This window comes from Lissotriton vulgaris, chromosome 9 (genome assembly GCF_964263255.1).
Source record: "Lissotriton vulgaris chromosome 9, aLisVul1.2, whole genome shotgun sequence".
NCBI lineage: Eukaryota > Metazoa > Chordata > Amphibia > Caudata > Salamandridae > Lissotriton > Lissotriton vulgaris.
In genome coordinates this window covers 721,188,119-721,206,683 of record NC_141697.1, presented here as the reverse complement: position 1 = coordinate 721,206,683, position 18,565 = coordinate 721,188,119, and the positions used below count along the sequence as shown (strand labels likewise).

The window sequence follows — 18,565 nt, the reverse complement described above, 5'->3', positions numbered from 1 at the left end:
TGATGTACTTTGGGCATGTAGTGTATATGTAGGTGGCAGTTACCTGACCTCTTCACTTGCCAAATGACACTTGTGCGAGACCAACCTCATCAACATTAGCTGCTGTTTTGCTCTTCTGCTGGCCCTATTGGCACATCCCAAAGGGTTTATGGCTCCAGCCTACTACCCGGAAGAACTTGAGAAGCTGGTCAAAGAGTTCCTCCCCATGTACGGACAAATGCATGGCTCAGCAGAGAAGCAGGTGTGTATGACAACTCTACAATATCCCCTTGCCAAGATGCATGACTTTCAGAGTCTCTTAAAGGACAGATGTACACATGTACTGTATGTAAAGTACTTCAAGTGAGCGTGTGACAGTATGTTCTCTCTCCAGACATTATCTGTACAGTGAGTACTGCGAAATATTTCTGGAACAGAGTGCAACGTACCATGTTTGAGGTGTACACAGTTTCCATGCTGATGACGGCCGGGAGCCGTCAAGGCACACAGTTCTTGTGTGCTGATGACAGCTCCCGGCCGTCAGGACCGCACCCGCGATCGGAATGTGCCGCACAGGCGCAGAATCGCGGCCGCGCACAAGGGGTTAAAGATGTCTTCCTGCATGTTGTGGAGACATCATTGGATGTATTGAACATTTTGCATTTCAGAATATTTCCTTAAGTATTTTTGTTGCTTTTGAGAGCAGTGATCATTACTACATGTACATGTACACATACATGTCACTGCTTGCATCAGTGGAGCTCACTAAGGAATAGGAGCCATTAGTGGGTCGTTTGACTATGCCAACAGCCTGCGTACATCCTGCTTAATGTTTGACTATGTGATGCAAATGGTAGACTGTGTGCTATCGAAAATGGATGCTGAGAGTGAACCCAGATCTTCTAAGTGAGCCTTGGCATGATCACTTGATGTTTACTTTCTGCCATGTGACTCTTCAATATGGACCTTGTGTTATGCTAATCCTCTGATGTACCTCTAACAGACTCTGTCACCACAGTGATCTCCCCATTTTTTTTATTCATGTCAGGTATTTTGTATATAGACAAGTGTCTGGTTCTAACCATGTACCTTTAAATGTAGTACCACATTGAATTACTTTCTACTAGGCCATGTGTGCCCGAACACATTTGTCCATTTGTCATGCAGCTTCATACCTAAACCAAATTTGGGCATTTTGAAGATTTTGTGGGTCTTCCATCTGACGTATATGGCATGTGGAATGTTCAAGTGTTTGCTGTGCCTAGCCTTTACATCACGTTACACATGCGTTAAAAATCTGTAATCCGTTGCAACATGTCCTTTGCTCAGAACTTTGTCAGCTGACTACGTGACACAATCAGACGTCCAGCTGTGGTGACCCTTTGTGTTTGGTGTAACTCATGTTGACAGTCATGCAAGATGTGGCATGAGTTGTGTGATGGGGTTCCAGTTGAACACAGGGCAGTCCAGACATAGCAGAAAAGTATGCTCCATCATGTGTTGGTGATGTGGTTATATGTGCCTATGAGGCACACATCAGGCAATCTGGCCATGAACATGTATGTATGTTGAAGTATGTGTTCCTGGACTGTATGTTCATGCATGTTTGTCAGAGGCTGTAGGACAATACCAGTGTATTTGTATCTTAAAAGTTGGTCAAGCAGATGTGAGGGTTTCTAATTAAAATCTATTTTCTTAAAAAGAAATATTTGTGCCATGTGTCATTCATGAATCATTATGTGGCTTGCTTTGTTCATGTCGACTTACAGTCTAATATTAACTAGGCTACTATTGGACTTGTATACAGGTCAACGCCCATCAGAAGCAGGAATTTTGGAATGGCATGCCCTGAAAGTGCGAGCCCTAGGAGTTTATAGGCGGCACAGAAATCACTGTTGAAAGAGGTGGAAGGACTTAAGACGTAGATGTTAACATTGCAGAAACCAACTGGGAAGGTCCTCCCCCCGGCAGAGGGGCCTGCAATAGCCCTTGACTCCCCTGATGGCGCGTGCCCTGGCGGTGGCCTATCCTGCCTTGATGGGCAGTTGAGGGCCCAACAGCACCAAGGAGAGGGTGAGTGTTGTAGCGAGTTGACACAAAGTTTACAGACATGTTACTCCCTTTCCAGAAAAGTGCTTCGTACAGGAGGGGAGATGGTATACACCACATTGGAGGCAGGTGTGTCATGACATGGCTGGATGGGTAAATCTGAACATATTCTACTGGGTCACTCATATCTGATGAAGATATTTATTCTAAGAGGACAATGACATACAGACAATTCAAGGCGTCAAATGATTTTTGGATTGTCCATATTGAAATTAATGTGTGATTTTTTAATTTTCAGACAACCCACTTATGACAGTTCAGAAGTAATAGTTCTTGTATTTTCTACAAAGGCTATGTGTGGCATGTCGTGTGGAATGATCGCAAATATGGAACTTATATATGGGTCGTTTAGTCCTTACTTTTCCAACTTTGGCCTTGCTCTGATGAGGTTTGGTCTGTATGGTCTAGTCTGTATATGTGCTTTACACACAAGGATTGTTTGACACTTGTTGTTCTGTGTGGGTCAGAATTGATTTTGCTCCTTATTTGACTATAGACAGTTCACTGTAAATTGAACTGCACATTTGTTAGTAAGTAGATTGTGTAACCTGGTCCAGTTTTGGAAGGTGTGTGTGATACATTGAGTTATCATAGTGATTTTGTGTCCTATAGTCTACACACATACAGTGTGTAATGTGTAAGTTCAGCATTCCAACTTGTGTGGCTGCATAGTCACAATTGAGTTCCACATTCTGATAATCTATGTATGGGCTGTGCATGTTATGGCTAGGTGTACTAATGTATTCCACTGTTGACGTAGAACACACATGACACAAAACTAACTGACATATTTAGAACTGATGGAGTCTGGTAATGTATTAGTATATGTTCATACAATGGTGTGTTTTAATTGTTGTTTGTGAGTGGTTTCCCTTCACTACTGGCAACAAATGTGCACTTTCTCAAGTAATGGCACAATCTAGGGATTGGATATCTCTCTACGGTGTGTTACCGCTGTACTGTGTTGAGGATGTTGCATACAGGACCGATGTGCTATGTGCAGGTCCATTGTAGCAGTAGTGGTATTTTTCTTGAGATACTTTGTGTGAGCAGATCGTGTGACATCAAACCTTTAGTGGCCACGCAGGTGTTAGTGGTCGATGTTGATGCAGTACTGTATGCCACTGTGATGTCAATGTTGTGCAAATGTTTTGTGATGGTTATGTACATATGTGTCATAACTGTTTCCCCTGCTTTTTCAGCATCTACAGAGCCAGGCAGAGGAGAACGTGTGGACGGCGTGGTGGCAGCAGCTGGACATAGTGTCTCCAGTCAGGAGACTGTTGACAGCAGAGTCACAGTTGAAGGATGTGCCCTGGAGGGTACTGACTCCTCCTTGTCATCCTCTGCGGATTTAGGATCCAGTAACAGCCCTGTAGTGGTTGTAGACCCCACAGAAACTGTGTCACAAACACCCTTTTCCACCACCACCCATCCAATTTCCACCCTCCCTGCTGTTGCCCACAAAATTGTCTGCATTCGTTCCCGTAGGGGCGTGACATTTCCTTTGCCCCAGGCCCCTCTTCTTGAGCCCCAGTGCCCACAGGTGCCCTGAGTGAGGAGGCTGTGTCACTGTTGAGACTGATCTCTTTTGGACAAACTGCACTGCTGAATGCACTCCACGGGCAATCTAACGTTATGACACAGACGCTGGAGTTCCTGGAGGGCATTCACAGTAGCATGTCTACTCTACAGAGATCTTTTCAAGCAAAGGGCTCCTCACTGATGGCTGAATTCCCTCAAACCCATCCTTCCACCGCTCAACCAGACACTTCCACCTCCCAGGCATCCTTACCCATTGTTGTCCTAATTAAACACAGACACTCAGACACCATCATCAACACACACTACATCGTCACCCAAAACGCAGGAAAGTTGCCATACATACATACAGGGCAGACACAGACCCCCCTCTTTACCTTGACTACACACATTGTCACGGACAACCCACCATTAGACACAGACCTTACACACGCAGGTTCAGACTCACAAACAACAGCAACAGGCACACCTATAGCACAGCTCCAGACTATCTCTACCTCCAAAAGCCCACCCCCTGTTATTTCCCCACCCCAAAGTCAAGTTGGATTGTCTGAGAGTTCCAATGTGTTTCCCTCTCTCTCAAACACTACCCCGCCTTCCACTTTAGATGCTGTTTTTCCACTCCAGAGCCGACTTTATCAGAATTTTGAGTTAATGAGGTGCCTGGAATACCCACATGATGCACCTACCTGGAGGGATTTCCTTGGCAGTCTGTTCTGGCAAGTTGTGCTGTACTGCATAGTGATGGATCCCAAATCAGCATTAGACTTGCCTTTGTCATTTATTTGATTTATTATGTTCTGTTTATTGATAAAGTTTGACCAGCGAATAACAGCTTGTGGATTTATTGCTCATGATGATGAATGATGTGATGCTTTCCTTCATTTCATACTACAACAGTTTTGTAGTTTGGCGCTGGGAATAGGTGGTTGTTTCTCAGTGGTGACTAGGATCTGAACTTTGCAGCTGTTAGAGAGGTGTTATGGAAGAGAGGCCATGTGCATGCACTCAACTTTTTTCAAGCACGATTATGGATGTATGTGGTGATCTTGAGGTGCAGCACTCGTGACTGTCTATGAGTACCAGGAAGTGTGATGTTTGTGATGTGTGTTCATGGATGTGGAAATTGACTGGTGGTGCAGGTATTGTTGATGTCCATCATATTTTCATGAGCGATACCACCCTAGTGATGTTAACATAAAAAATGGTACATTTCACTATCTTGGTTCATCCCAAACTGTGTCGCCTGAAGTCTTATAATCGACTGTGCTTCGTTTATTCTCCGTTCACCTACCCAGTTTCCCCTCCTTGGATTGGCTTTGGTTTTAATCTCCAAGAATGCTATCATGGTGACCTCAGATGTCACATGAACCCCCTGGCTTTCAACATTCGAAAACTGGTGGTAACAACAGACAGAATAAGAAATATGTTAATGACATCCCTAAACAACAAAACACCAGGAGAATAATTCTTGATACTACTTTGTACAACAAAGTTACATCGTGTTGGACACTTCAGAAAGAAATAAAAATGACTCATTTGCGCTCAGTTTCCTTTCTTTGAATGGCATTTTAGATTGTAATTGTGTAAGTGTTTTTAATGTTTATACTGATGAGGGTTGTTTCCCTTTTTGTGGGATTTTATCAGTTATTATGGGCTTAAACCTAAAACAGATAGCCAAAGCATGAACAGCTTCCATATCAGACAGTGGATAATGTAGGCAATGCTGGCTCATCTCAGAGGCCTTAAACAATACCATATCCCTAGCCAGTGTACTAAAGCAGTTGGTGCAGAAGTTCCCCTCCTTACACTGCATTGATTGCACAAATGATTGCTACACCCCTAGGAACAATAACAATAGTTTAATCAGTGTTGACGGAGCATTGTGGATTACTTTATGGGTGGGCTGGCATGTAGCATCCATTTTATTTGTATATTCAGTAGGCTCAAATCAGAAAGCCTCCCTAAAAGATGTTTCCAGGATTTTCACACCATAAAGACAAGACACATATGAGAAATTGAAGCACATTTAACCAAAATTAATTATTTTACTGTTACGGACACATGGGTGAATGGATGGATTTATGGATATAGGCAATGCCTGCAAGCACTTTTAAGAGTGCAGAGTAAGAGGAGGTGGAAATCATAATCACCAGAGTCCTTTGGCATTGGTACTAATATAGCAAGTGGGTCATGAGGTCAGTGCTTAAATTGTAAAACTATATGTGCCAGGGCCCTCCACAGGAGGTCACTGCACTCTGCACCACCCATTACTCCTGCCAGAACTGCCAATGACAGCACCAACACACTTAGTAAATGCCACACGCCTACAAGTGTGACAATTCAGACTATTCAACATCACCCAAAGTTATAAAGAGTTAAGAGTGGTTAGGCAGCAGGTATTAGTAATTTTAATGTATATTGAATTACTAAACAACTGTTGTGCTAATCTCAAAATTAGACAAACAGCGCCATCATGCGGTGGACTGTAATATGTGGTGGGAACAAGCACCCGAAACTGCCAGCTCACATTAGCTTTTTATGAGGTAAATGGCCTTTTAAGCAACACAGTTGGATGTAGAAAGAAAAAGGCATACATTGTTTGATTGTTTGCCTCACATATACATATACTTCAAACTGTGAAGTTGGTCACGGTGACAAGGTAAACAAGACCTAAACATTCTAATCCTTGTCATTGCTCAGTTTGCAGCATTTTGAGAAAAACTATTTTTTCAAGTTAACTACCAAATAAATGTAATATTTAAAATGTGTAATGGGTACATGTAAGATCTTCCTTTTATGCCATTTTGGGGACATTTATAAACCACTCGGCTTTCAGCCTTGTGGTAGATGATGTCACCAGAACGGCTTGCTGCAATATTGGACCATATTACACAGTTACCCTCAGTGTTAAGAAAGGTTTGGAGGGTGGGTTAAAACAAGCCGTGATTTCCCATTTTAGCCCCCATAGGAAATAAGCATGGGCGAATTTTGCGAATCTCGCGTTCGCGAATTTTGCGGATTTGCGAACTCGCAATCCGCAAAATCTGCGAATTCTCGCGAATTTGCGGATTTTTTTTGTGTGTTTGCGCGGGTTTCTGCCAGTTCGCGAGGGTTTTGTACAATTTCGCAAATTGCGAACTTACCTGTCGGGTCGCAAGTTTCGCGAACTTGTTGTTTCTTCGTGTCCAGCCTGTTAGTGACTCTCTTCTTCATCACTGCCACTCTCTGTCACCACTGCCACTCTCTGACTACTCATGCCACCCTCTGGCCCACCCATGCCACCCTCTGTTTCATCACAGCACCCTCTGGTTGTCCAGGCAGTGTACATTATTGTGGCAACGCAAGCACACCTTCCCTGCCTCAAGTGACCTGAATTAATTTGGGGCTGATTAATGTGTCACATAATATTTTTTTAGCTGGCACCTGCTTCCTTAGTGCTTCCTGATTAGTGATCTTTTGCACTTGCTAAGTGCTTTCATTGTTGCAAAATTAGTTACAACACCTGCCCTGCCCCAACTGACAATAATGAATTAGGGGCTGATTAATGGATTTGAACTTCCAGCCTGGCTCCTGCTTGTCTCCCTTAGCTGTAATTCAGGATCTTTGTGGCATATGTGTAACTATTCTGAGGTTCAGAGCAGGGTCACATAATAGTTGCAACTGGCAACTGAACTCTGGAGGGGCCCCTCAGGAAGCACTACAGGAAATGGCTACTAATGATGAGCCTGAACTTTTGAACCTGGTAAGTAGTTTCAGTTTTGCTAAGATCGTATTTCTGCAATTTTGCGCTTATTCGCGGGGCGCGAAGTTGTACTGGGAAGCCGCGAACTCACGTGAACAGTGCGAGCAGTGCGAGCAAAATCCGCTGCTCGCGGATTTGCGGATTTTGCGGGAGATTCGCGAATCTCGCGGATTGCGAATTTACCGAAAATCCGCAAAATCCGCAAGCGAAACGGATTTTCCGCCCATGCTTAATAGGAAACTTTGATGAACAATATAGCAAAAATTCGTAAAACAAATTTACACCAAATGTGGCATGAAGGTAGAACTTTACTCGGAAATCATACTTTTATTTGGTTTGGTGTAAACCTGTTCATTAGTTTTCGAGATATCAATAGTTGAAAAGGTTTTTGCGAGGGCATTAAAGGATTTGCACTTTTATATATGCCTGCCATTTCAACTGGCAAATCATGTCTCGTGAATCATGGCAATCACATTTGGAATGTTTGTGAAATGTGTGATTTGGTGGATGAGGGCTGAATTGTCCCCCCCCCCCCCCCCCCCCCCCCTCCAGCATCTGGTTAAAACTTGTAAATCGGTTCCGAAACATAAGGCTGAAAACATCTTCTTACTTATTTATTTATTTGTTTATTTAATTTCTTCTATAGCGCAGGAATCGACCCCATAAGGGGTATCTCCGCGCTTTGATCGCTAAAGGTGTTGATAAACAGGGACAATGCAGATGAAAAAGGAGGTACAATGGTGGAGCTACAGTAGTTTAGTCTTCTGCAAACAAGTTGGTTTTTAGCCTTTTTCTGAATGATAAATGATTAGTGATCTGTCCAAGGCTAAGGGGCAAGTTGTTCCACAAGGTCGGTCCCACTAAGGAGAAAGCTCGGCCGCCTTGTCTGGTCTTTTTAATGAAAGGGGATTTTAGCAGAAGTTGGTTGCATGACCGCAGATCTCGGTCTGGTTTGCAATGCTGTAGTTTTTGGGTTAAATATTTGGGGCCGTTTCCAAACAGGCACTTATGGACAGTACAGCAGATCTTAAATTTGACACGTTGGCGTATGGGAAGCCAGTGAAGTTCTCTCAACAGGGGTCTGGAAGATGTTCTTGGGGGGGGGCATTCAGAATCAATCTGGCCGCCGTGTTCTGGACCACCTGTAGTCGATTGATGGCGTCCTCGTTAGCTTGTATCAGGAGCCCGTTGCAATAATCTAATCGACTTATAACCAGGGTCTGCACAAGGGTTTTTCTGTAGGTGTCTGGTAAGAGAGGAAAAACTCGTCTGAGCAGGCCAATGGTACAGAAACAAGCACCAGCGATCACTTTTGCGTGTTCTTTTAGGGTTAGATTTTGATCCAATTTTACACCCAGGTTTTTGACTGTCAGTTTTGGGGAAGGTACAGGTCCTAAGTCCAGGGGCCACCAGTCGGGAGACCAGAGTATGCTAGCTTTCCCAAAGAGCATCACCTCTGTCTTCCCGACATTGCATTGGAGTCAGTTGGAAGCCATCCAATTTGAAACAGCCCTCATACCTTCCGCAAAATTTTCCCTAACATTAGCGTTAAGGGCATGGAAAGGGTAGAGGAGTTGAGTGTCGTCGGCGTAAGACACTGGTGTGAATCCATACTTCCTCACTATCTCAGCAAGGGGGGCCACATACACATTGAATAATGTGGGGCTTAGGCATGAGCCCTGTGGCACCCCCTTTGTGAGCGCCCTAGAGATGGAATGATAGGGGCCCAGGCTGACAGATTGTGAGCGTTCGGAGAGGAAGCTCTTCAGCCATGCCAGGGCTTGGCCTCCAATGCCCACTCCTTGCAGTCGGCTCAACAAGATTTGGTGGGACACAGTATCAAAAGCGGCTGACAGGTCTAACAGCACCAGGATCATTGAGCCTCCTCTATCCTGTGACATTTTGATGTTATCCGTCACGGAGAGGAGTGCTGATTCGGTGCTGTAGTTGGGCCTGAACCCAGATTGAGATTGGTCCAGGCCCCCTGTCGCCTCTATGAAACTGGAAATCTGGGTGTTAACAAATTTCTCTGCCAACTTGCTCAGGAGGGGCAGGAGAGAGATAGGGCGAAGGTTGGAGAGTTCCGTCTTAGAACTTGCTCATGAATGGATTGTTCTCTAATCTGGTGAATTAATGTTAGCTTTGTGAAACCAGAAGGGAACCTCCATCCAAAAGGTGGTACAGGTGTTTTAAATGTTCTTACGTTTGTTGGCAGGACTCTAGTCCTTTCAAATAGTTCCACCAAATATCAGAAAATAAATCTGAACCCAGACAGTCCGTGAATAACCTTTACCCACTTTGTTATGTGGATGGATTAATTGACAATTCATCCCCACAATAAGACATGCCCTACGGGACTTTCAGAGCGGCAACCTATTTTTAAACTCATTCATGCCCAAACATAGTCACATTATGTGCCACTAAGCATGGCACAGATAGTTGTGTCAGTGAGTATGGCTAATCTGATTTGCTGTGTTAAAGACAACAAGGGGCCCCAAGTGAGTCAGCATAGGACCTCGGGGAGCATACTTTGTAGAACAACAGTGGTCCCATGCATACAAGTTATATACGAAACAATGAATATAGACTAGATCAGTTCTATATTTGGAGCGACATGTCCAGCCGGACAGAGGTCAACAATTTTTACTCAATTGAAAGTTTTCATACAGAAGAAATACCTTCAACAAATCACCAGTGTGGAGCACACGCCTGTACCCAGACACAATCGGATCAGTACAGAAGGGTGACAGAAGACAACAACAGGGCTTTTTAAGGAAAAAGCAGCGATTTCTGTAAAAATTCAGTGTACAGAAAAATCAGAAAGGCACCATTACATATACACAACATATAAATCAAGTTTTTTGTATAAGGTGCACAACAGGTCGACTGCGTTTCGGTCCCACTACTTAATCATGGAGACCATCATCAGGACACTTAATAAATGCCTTAACGTTTTAAGCCTCTAATGCCGGGGTGGGTATAACCCGATAGGTACGGAAAGCAGCGAGCGTGATGGTAGCCTAGTGAAGGCGAGTGGGCCCACAATCGGGTGCAATTCGGAAACACCGCGTTACAATAGTGTAATTTTCCACGGTACCAGGAGCTAACCGGGTCAGCCGGTAGTTAAGTCTGCTTCCTGGCTTCCTTATATGTTGTGTCTATGTATATGGGTACAGGCTTGTGCTCCACACTGGTGATTTGTTGAAGGTATTCCTTCTGTATGAAAACTTTCAATTGAGTAAAAATTGTTGACCTCTGACCGGCTGGACATATCGCTCCAAATATAGAACTGATCTCGTCTATATTCATTGTTTCGTATATAACTTGTATGCATGGGACTGCTGTTGTTCTACATAATCTGATTTGCTAGTAGATGTCCAGACAGCTGCTGCAATAATAAAAATGTTTCCCTCAGAAAGCTGTTGTCTCAGTAACCAGACCCCGTTAGACAAGATGTAAGCCAGTGATCATACCCCACCAGAATATGTATTGTTCCCGTAATCAAGGCCTTATTGTGCATTTTCCCCACTGGTTTTTGTGCACCATTACACAGGTACTGTGAAATTAAATGGACTGGTAGATCAAGGAATCATCGCTAACTCAGTAAGAATTAAGCACAAAAATAATACACTGTAATCAGTATTGATCTTCTGGATTCTCTGCAGCCTGTTACAAACCCTACATCTCACCAGCTATAAACTACTTTAATCACAAAATCAGGTTGTATGGCATTACAACGCGGGCTTTTACCAAGCGTGCCATTACAACGCTGTTTTTACAACGGAAGTCGTTACATCGACTTGCGATGTAAGCGCTGGATAGTGGAATAGTTTAATTTTCTATTCCAACTCCAGCCCATGTTACGGTAGGGAAGATGTTGGAATAGGAAATTAAATTATTCCCTATCCAACAGCGCCCTCCAGCACAAATCGTTGTAACGACTTGCATTGTAATAGCAGCGTTGTAATGGTATCGCGTGGTAATACCCGCGTTGTAAAGGCTGTTCCCCACAAAATCCTTCTCTACCCTTGATATACTGTAGTCCCAGTATCTGCTCACTTTCTACATTAGATTGAATCTGACCATCATGACCGACACAAACAGGATGTCACTTTGACTTGGATCGCCCCCAAATTCTCCTATCTTTTCCCTTATTGTGTCCATGGTTTCACCTGTGCTAATAAATATGTGCCCATTGTGCTCTGGCAGGTATCATAACAGCTTTAGGAGGCAGCTTCCACATATATGTGGTAGTCACCCAGCTATACATTGGTCTCCTTGACTAAATGAAAGAGTAATATTCCCACCATCCTGAACGTTCATACTAGGTCCAGGATGAATGAGACCTTGATTTGCCTGACAGTTGTGTAGACCAATTTTTAGATTCTGGGCACTCCAAACGTTCTCCTCAACTCCTGTTTCTTTTATTACAACTCTTGGATGCTTTACCGTAACAGTTGAAGTGCATCTTAGACTTCAACACCCCACACATAAAGCAGATGCCATTCTGCACGTCCAAAAGGAACTGATAAACTGCTATGTGTTCAAATCCACCACTTTCTATAACATCAGTTTTTCTGGCTGAGGAATTCCCTTATTAACACCCTTTTCCAACACATCAGACACACATCCAATCTTTACTATTTTGCAGAAATCTCTCAATATCTAGCTCAGTGGAAATGTTTTACTACTTTCTTTGTACAGAATAAGTTATAGAATTACTTGTGAGTCTTTGGGGGGGGTGGTGATCTGTGCTCTAAAATGAGCCTGCTCTAATTTGTACAAATAAACTATGACCTGTAAATTGAAAAAAAGATAATAGAGGATCTACAAGTGATAAGCAACAGAGATGTTTGTTTCATACCAGGTTACCAAACACAGACAAGATGTACACAAAAATAATGAAAACATGATGACTTTTTTGTGTGAATATGTACCACAATATCCATATGATTAAATGCATCAAAAGTCTAAAGGATCTAGAAATTATTACATAATTGCTTTTTAAACTAAGCACCTGAGTGGTATGAATTTTTATAAACCTTTATTTGTAATTTTATGATAACTAAACTGTTTGTGACAAAAGCCCTAACTAGATGAGAGTTTCACAAAAGAGCACCCAGCACCAAGTTAACATCATGTGTATAGTGAACTATATCATTTATATGGCACCAAATCAGTTGTAAAGTCTTGGTGCCCTTAAAAAAAGTAGTGGGATTTTCACTGATTGGTGGTGTTTGGGTGTGTTTTTTTGTGAAGGTTTGTTGGTCCAATGTGTTGTTTGATAATGGGTTCCTATTGGTTAACACAAACAACAAATATACCCCATCTTGTTAAGGGTGTCTTGCATTTTGTTATGTAATTAGATCTATGTGCCCAAAAAGTTTATTTCATTTTAGAGGGGTGAACAGTTGTACATTGCCTGGCCCAAGCTGACTGTTTACTATATTGTCATTAATTGATCATTTTAAGTATATCTAGACAGGGCGGAATGTGGGTTGTTGTGTGATAAGTTATGTGGGTGTTTGATGACAGCTGTCTATATCATAAATCTGAACTACATTTACTGAGTATGATAAGGTCTGTCTAGTGTGCACTTTTAAATGAATGTGTGGTATTTTCTTACAGCATCAAGCATTTCTGTGCTATGTTGGTGTGTATGAGTTAGTTTAACATGTACTGCTGAATGTAGGACTGTGCTGTGAGAGAAATACAAGCAGCGCATCCAAAGCAAGCTTTGCAAACAAGCAAACGTAGAGCATAGCAAAGTCTATGAGATAAAACATGAGTCAGTGAGATGGTTCACTATCAGCTCTTGATCCTTTTGCACCCTTCCGCTCATATTTCTATAAGAGTGTGATAGAAGTGAGCATTGTTTCAGCATACATATAGGACTGAATATTAGGAGGGTGGAAGACTGAAAATACGAATTGCAGAAACAAATGTATCCATGAACCATTGGTCAAAACGTCTTTCTTTCTCTAACATTACGGCTTAGCAACAGCAGGTTGCAACAATGTTAACTGGAGCTGAATGTTCTGTTTATGTTGATATAAATCAGCCCTGGGTTCATTGGTGTTATACAAATTGCTGAAGATATTTCAATTAACATTGTGAAGGATGAATCTTTTTTACAGCACAGATATTTTCACAATACATTTTGAGTAGTATGTGTTAGTTCATTTTATTAGCAGTTACATAGATGAGCTATAGCCTTATCTATAGTCCCATACCCATTTGGACCCTAAGCACCCTATACATTGCTGAATAGTCACTGGTTAAAGTGAAGGATGCCTGGTGTGTTTGATTAGTAGGGATTTTCTGTCAAGCTATTATTTGGTAATGGTTTATAATGTATAATGGGAAGAATAAGATGTGGCCCTATGTAGTGTATCTTGTTAATGGAAGAATGTGGCTGTGGGCTTTTTGTTTCACTCCGGTTCACCACCGGCCACTGACCAGCCTGAAAAAAAGACCATAGCCAGTTAAATGGTTTTCATGAGGTGTGCCTTTGTGGGCGAGGTCTGTTTAAGCTGATCCATTGGTTCATTAAACAGCTATCTCTCAGAATGAGGTCTGAGCTGTTGTTTTATGGCCTTTATGATTGAATGTTGTCTCGTGGATTAATTCAGTGTAAGCACCTCTGTTTTCCACAGGGATAGTTTGAGAAAAGTACTGCAATTTATTCTCAACTTATGACAATGATAACATTTTGTATCTGTCTGCTTGCAAACTTGTGATTGTTTATTTCAGGTGTTTATGGAGCTTGATTTAATTGGTAATTTTAATGCTATACCTTATTGTAAGTAAGCTTAGTTTTGAGATGTTGTGTATATGAAGGTACTAGGGTGTCTGCCTCATTTTTTGTAGGCATGGTTGTAGTTGGGGAACACTGCAGTAGATGCATCGTTGAATGGCAAAGGTTGCTGGGAGATTGGTGACAGCCGACTGACAGCGCATCTGAACAGTGTTCAATGTATGTTATATGGTTTGTCTAATGTATTCTCTTGGGTTATTAAGTGCTGTTGAGTTAACTTATACCCAGGTGGTTGAATGAATGAGATTGTTTTTCATTGCACACTTCTACCCTGAACTAGAATCTTTTATCTTGGACAAGAAACACAAATAAGAAACAGAAACCTACAAGAATCAGAAAAGGGAAAACAATGTTCATAGTAGGTAGACTGGTGAAAAAACATGTTTTCAAAGTCTTCTGAAAGACAACCTCTCAAGTGGAACGATCAAACTCATGGGATGGGAAGCGAATTATCTTTTGAGGATTGAAGTAGATGTACAGGCTGGCATTTGGTGAATCGATCATGAATGAAGATTGGACCCAAGTTGTTGTGCTCTGTGGGAACAGAGGTGCTTGATATGAGAACAATGATGATGAGTAACCAATGACAGGAAACTAGGTGGGGTGAGATGTAAGTATATCTGCTGATTTCTAGGATTGTCCAAGCTACAGAATTCTGTACTACCAGGCATTTCAGGGTGATACATTTGGGAAGACCAAGGTACAGGCAGTTGCAGTACTTCAAATGCAAAGAAGAGATAGTCTGGAAGACTGTTTTAAGAGATCGAGGCAGAAGGGCTTCAGGTAAGTAGAAGCTGTTGGATGTGACTTTATTAATGCAGCTTTAAAAACTCTGACAAATGTCAAACAGAAAGCCCATGACCATTAGAGGTAGTGTTTCCATTTCGGAGGGTTAACCATCATCATCATTGTTAGTGCTGCCGGACAAAAGGAACTTGGTTTTATTGAAGTTCTGCATGATAAACCTGTCAGCATTTTGATAACCAGTCTCATGCCTGAGTCCAAGGAATAGAACATTCCAGGTGCAAATTGCACGCCCACTTATTAGCACTATTTTGGGGTGAAGTAATTAGCTGGTGCACAATTTGCATGCAATTTAAGGTTACACCCCCAAAATGAGGAATTCCATTTCACCCTGTCCGGGGTATGCAGATCAGAGCTGCATGCAGTTTACGCGTGCTACTTGTCTCAGGATTTACCTACCTCAAATCAAGGTGGTGATTTGTGAGCTCTTAATTGTGTCTGACTTGGTATCCTGCTTCTGGCTCAAACAGAGAGATGAGGGTCTATAAGGCCAACCTGTGCTGTGTTGGATACTTGTGCGGTGTTGGATTCTTGTTCTGTGTTGGATACCTGTGCAGTGTTGGATACTTGTGCGGTGTTGGATACTTGTTCTGTGTTGAATACTTGTGCGGTGTTGGATACTTGTTCTGTGTTGGATACCTGTGCAGTGTTCGATACTTGTGCGGTGTTGGATACTTGTTCTGTGTTGGATACCTGTGCAGTGTTGGATACTTGTGCGGTGTTGGATACTTGTTCTGTGTTGAATACTTGTGCGGTGTTGGATACTTTGTTCTGTGTTGAATACTTGTGCGGTGTTGGATACTTGTTCTGGTTTGAATATTAGTGCGGCGTTGGATACTTGTTCTGTGTTGAATACTTGTGCGGTGTTGGATACTTGTTCTGTGTTGAATACTTGTGCGGTGTTGGATACTTGTTCTGTGTTGAATACTTGTGCGGTGTTCGATACTTGTTCTGTGTTGAATACTTGTATGGTGTTGGATACTTGTTCTGTGTTGAATACTTGTGCGGTGTTGGATACTTGTTCTATGTTGAATACTTGTGCAGTGTTGGATACTTGTTCTGTGTTGGATACCTGTACAGTGTTGGATACTTGTGCGGTGTTGGATACTTGTTCTGTGTTGGATACCTGTGCAGCGTTGGATACTAGTGAGGTCTTCTGGCTAACTTGTTCAGATGATTTGATGTGTTATTCATTAAATAATCAGTCATGAGGTCATGAATTCTATATAGTCAAAAAATAGACGTAGTGCTCTGTCTTACCATCGTTTAGTGTGGACAGCCCATCACGCATAAAGGCAGAGCCTTGAGTAGGCGAGGAGCATGCCAATCCCGAACATTTGTGCTACAATAGAAGGCACAGTATGTAAGAATCTGAAACTCCACCAACACAGATCCAACAAAGACTTTCACTGAAGTCCTCCTTGAGCGATAACTGCGCAGACTGCTTATCCCCTCAAGTCACAAATGAATACAGACCCACCGCCCCCCGTTCGTAAGAACGACTATCTTGTGTTCACCTTGAAAACTCCTTTTATTGGTTATTGCTTTATTGGTATGCTTACGTTATATACATTTTCATACGCACGTATTATTCTTGATGGATCTGCTTGTATTGTTAATGGCAAGTTGTTGTCCGTGTATGGAAGTTGAAAATCGAGGCATTTACCTGGAATACCCGTGCAGTGAGATTAATCAAATTAAAAGCACATGTGAGTGTGGTACCATCTCCCCCCCCCGCGATTTGTTGCCTGAAATCTGTGACGAGCAAAGAGGCGGGCTCACAAGTTGATTAGGCAGCTCTGTGGTAAAAAGGTGGGGTTTGACTTTTGCTTTGTAATTTTAAACATGTGATTGTAGGTTCATCAGTACTGCTGTTTGCAATATATCAATAACATGTCTTACACCCCATTCATTTTCACTGGCCAGCCTTACAAAAATAAAATAGGTATTGTTTCTTTTGAATACTGATAGATTTTGTATTCTCATATGTGTGCCGGTTCACTGTCTCCATATCCATCCTTCCTGTTTCTATGTGTTTTTTTCTCCCCAGTTCCAGGAATAATTCAGCTCCGGTCTCACCTTTACCCTTTGCCCTTTCGGTGGGGCCTGGAACAGACTGCTAATGTAAGCCTTTGACCCAAACACTATTAAACAATGCCCATTGTAATTAACAAGATACTTCCGTTTCCCCTACTTTAACCAAGCAACTTGTTATTGTTATGTTTTGGGAGGCATGTAGAAGGAGCAAAGTGTGTTTGGGAGGGAGATATCACTTTGAACCCCAACTATATAGGTATAGGGCTTGAGTGGTTGGAGGAGCCAGGTAAGGACAAACGGCCAATAATCAGAATGGGCATGCCGGCACCCAGCAATAAACAGACTTTGTAATGAGCGCAGGAAAAAGAATGTCTTTGGATAACACCATTAATGCCATGCACCCTTCCCCACCCCAATACCCTCTAGCACCTTTGTGACCCATTATTCAGTTTTGCCCCTGCCTACAAGACAAGGACTAATGCTGACAAACACTAACTTCTGCTTTCTTTTTCCAGCTAGATGGCATCGTGACGTTGGCTGCGCCACTTTGTGAATACCCACTTGTGGTGCCGCTCTACCGCCATCTGCTCCTGTTCTCCAGGGTATGTGAGAACCACCTGCTGCTCACCACATCTTGACTAACCTACTTGCTTATAGCTAATCTGTCAAGTCTTTATAGTGTTGCTTCTAACACACTTTCACGTGGCAATATGGCGTTATTGTGTATGGCACAATAAATGTTTAATGAGGAAGTGAATTCCCATGGGTACATAAATTTGAATTTTCAGACTAGATCACACCTATTCATGACAAGGATTTTGGTTGGCCCCAGAAGATTTGAAATCAACCAAGACCCTTTGTATTCCCATTTCTGAGCCTCAAGTTTCTGAATTCTTCAACTCAACTTTATGCCTCCTGAGCCCAGACTCCATATTCACCATTTGTAAAACATATTTCTTCCCACTATTGGACTGATGCCTCTTCAGATATAGACCTCATGTTGCTCCATTTCTAGGCCATATGACTTTCCAACCCTACATTTTGGGCTTCAGCTACCATAAATTTCATGACTTCCTCACACCTAGCCCACCTCCTGCACACTCCAAGATCCCTTGCTCCTAGTTCTAGACTGCATTATTGCCAACCCATAGACAAAGTGGTTCTACACTTGTTGAACGGATGTCTCTATTCCCTAAGTTCCTACATCACCCTATCCACAATGAGTCCTAATCCAGAATCTCATTCCTCCACACCCCAAGTTAGTAAGTTTCCCTCCATTAGACACTTCACTCCCATGCCTCACCATCTCTAGACACAATCGACCTCACTCCTGCTGCCATGTCTCCATGCACCTGAATTCTCAATCCTCAACAGCAACACGCATAAAAAGTTCAGGTTCTTAATGTAGGTTCTTCATTCATAAGCATTTCACCACCCCTTTGGCTTTCCAGCACATACTAAGCTTGTGGTATGGTCAGGTTATTGATGTTGCAATTCGAGATGGTACCTTCCTGTGGCTAGTTGGTACTACC

At 42.5% G+C, this 18,565-nt stretch overlaps 1 protein-coding gene across 1 annotated transcript in view; it reads left to right on the top strand.

Moving 5' to 3' along the window:
• The window catches only part of DMPK (DM1 protein kinase), an 809,400-nt gene that overhangs the window by 693,877 nt on the left and 96,958 nt on the right, over positions 1-18,565 (top strand). The window contains exons 13-14 of the mRNA XM_086938460.1: positions 17,047-17,120; positions 17,549-17,635. Coding sequence (XP_086794586.1) covers positions 17,047-17,120; positions 17,549-17,635 — 161 coding nt within the window. The remainder of the gene's footprint in view (positions 1-17,046; positions 17,121-17,548; positions 17,636-18,565) is intronic.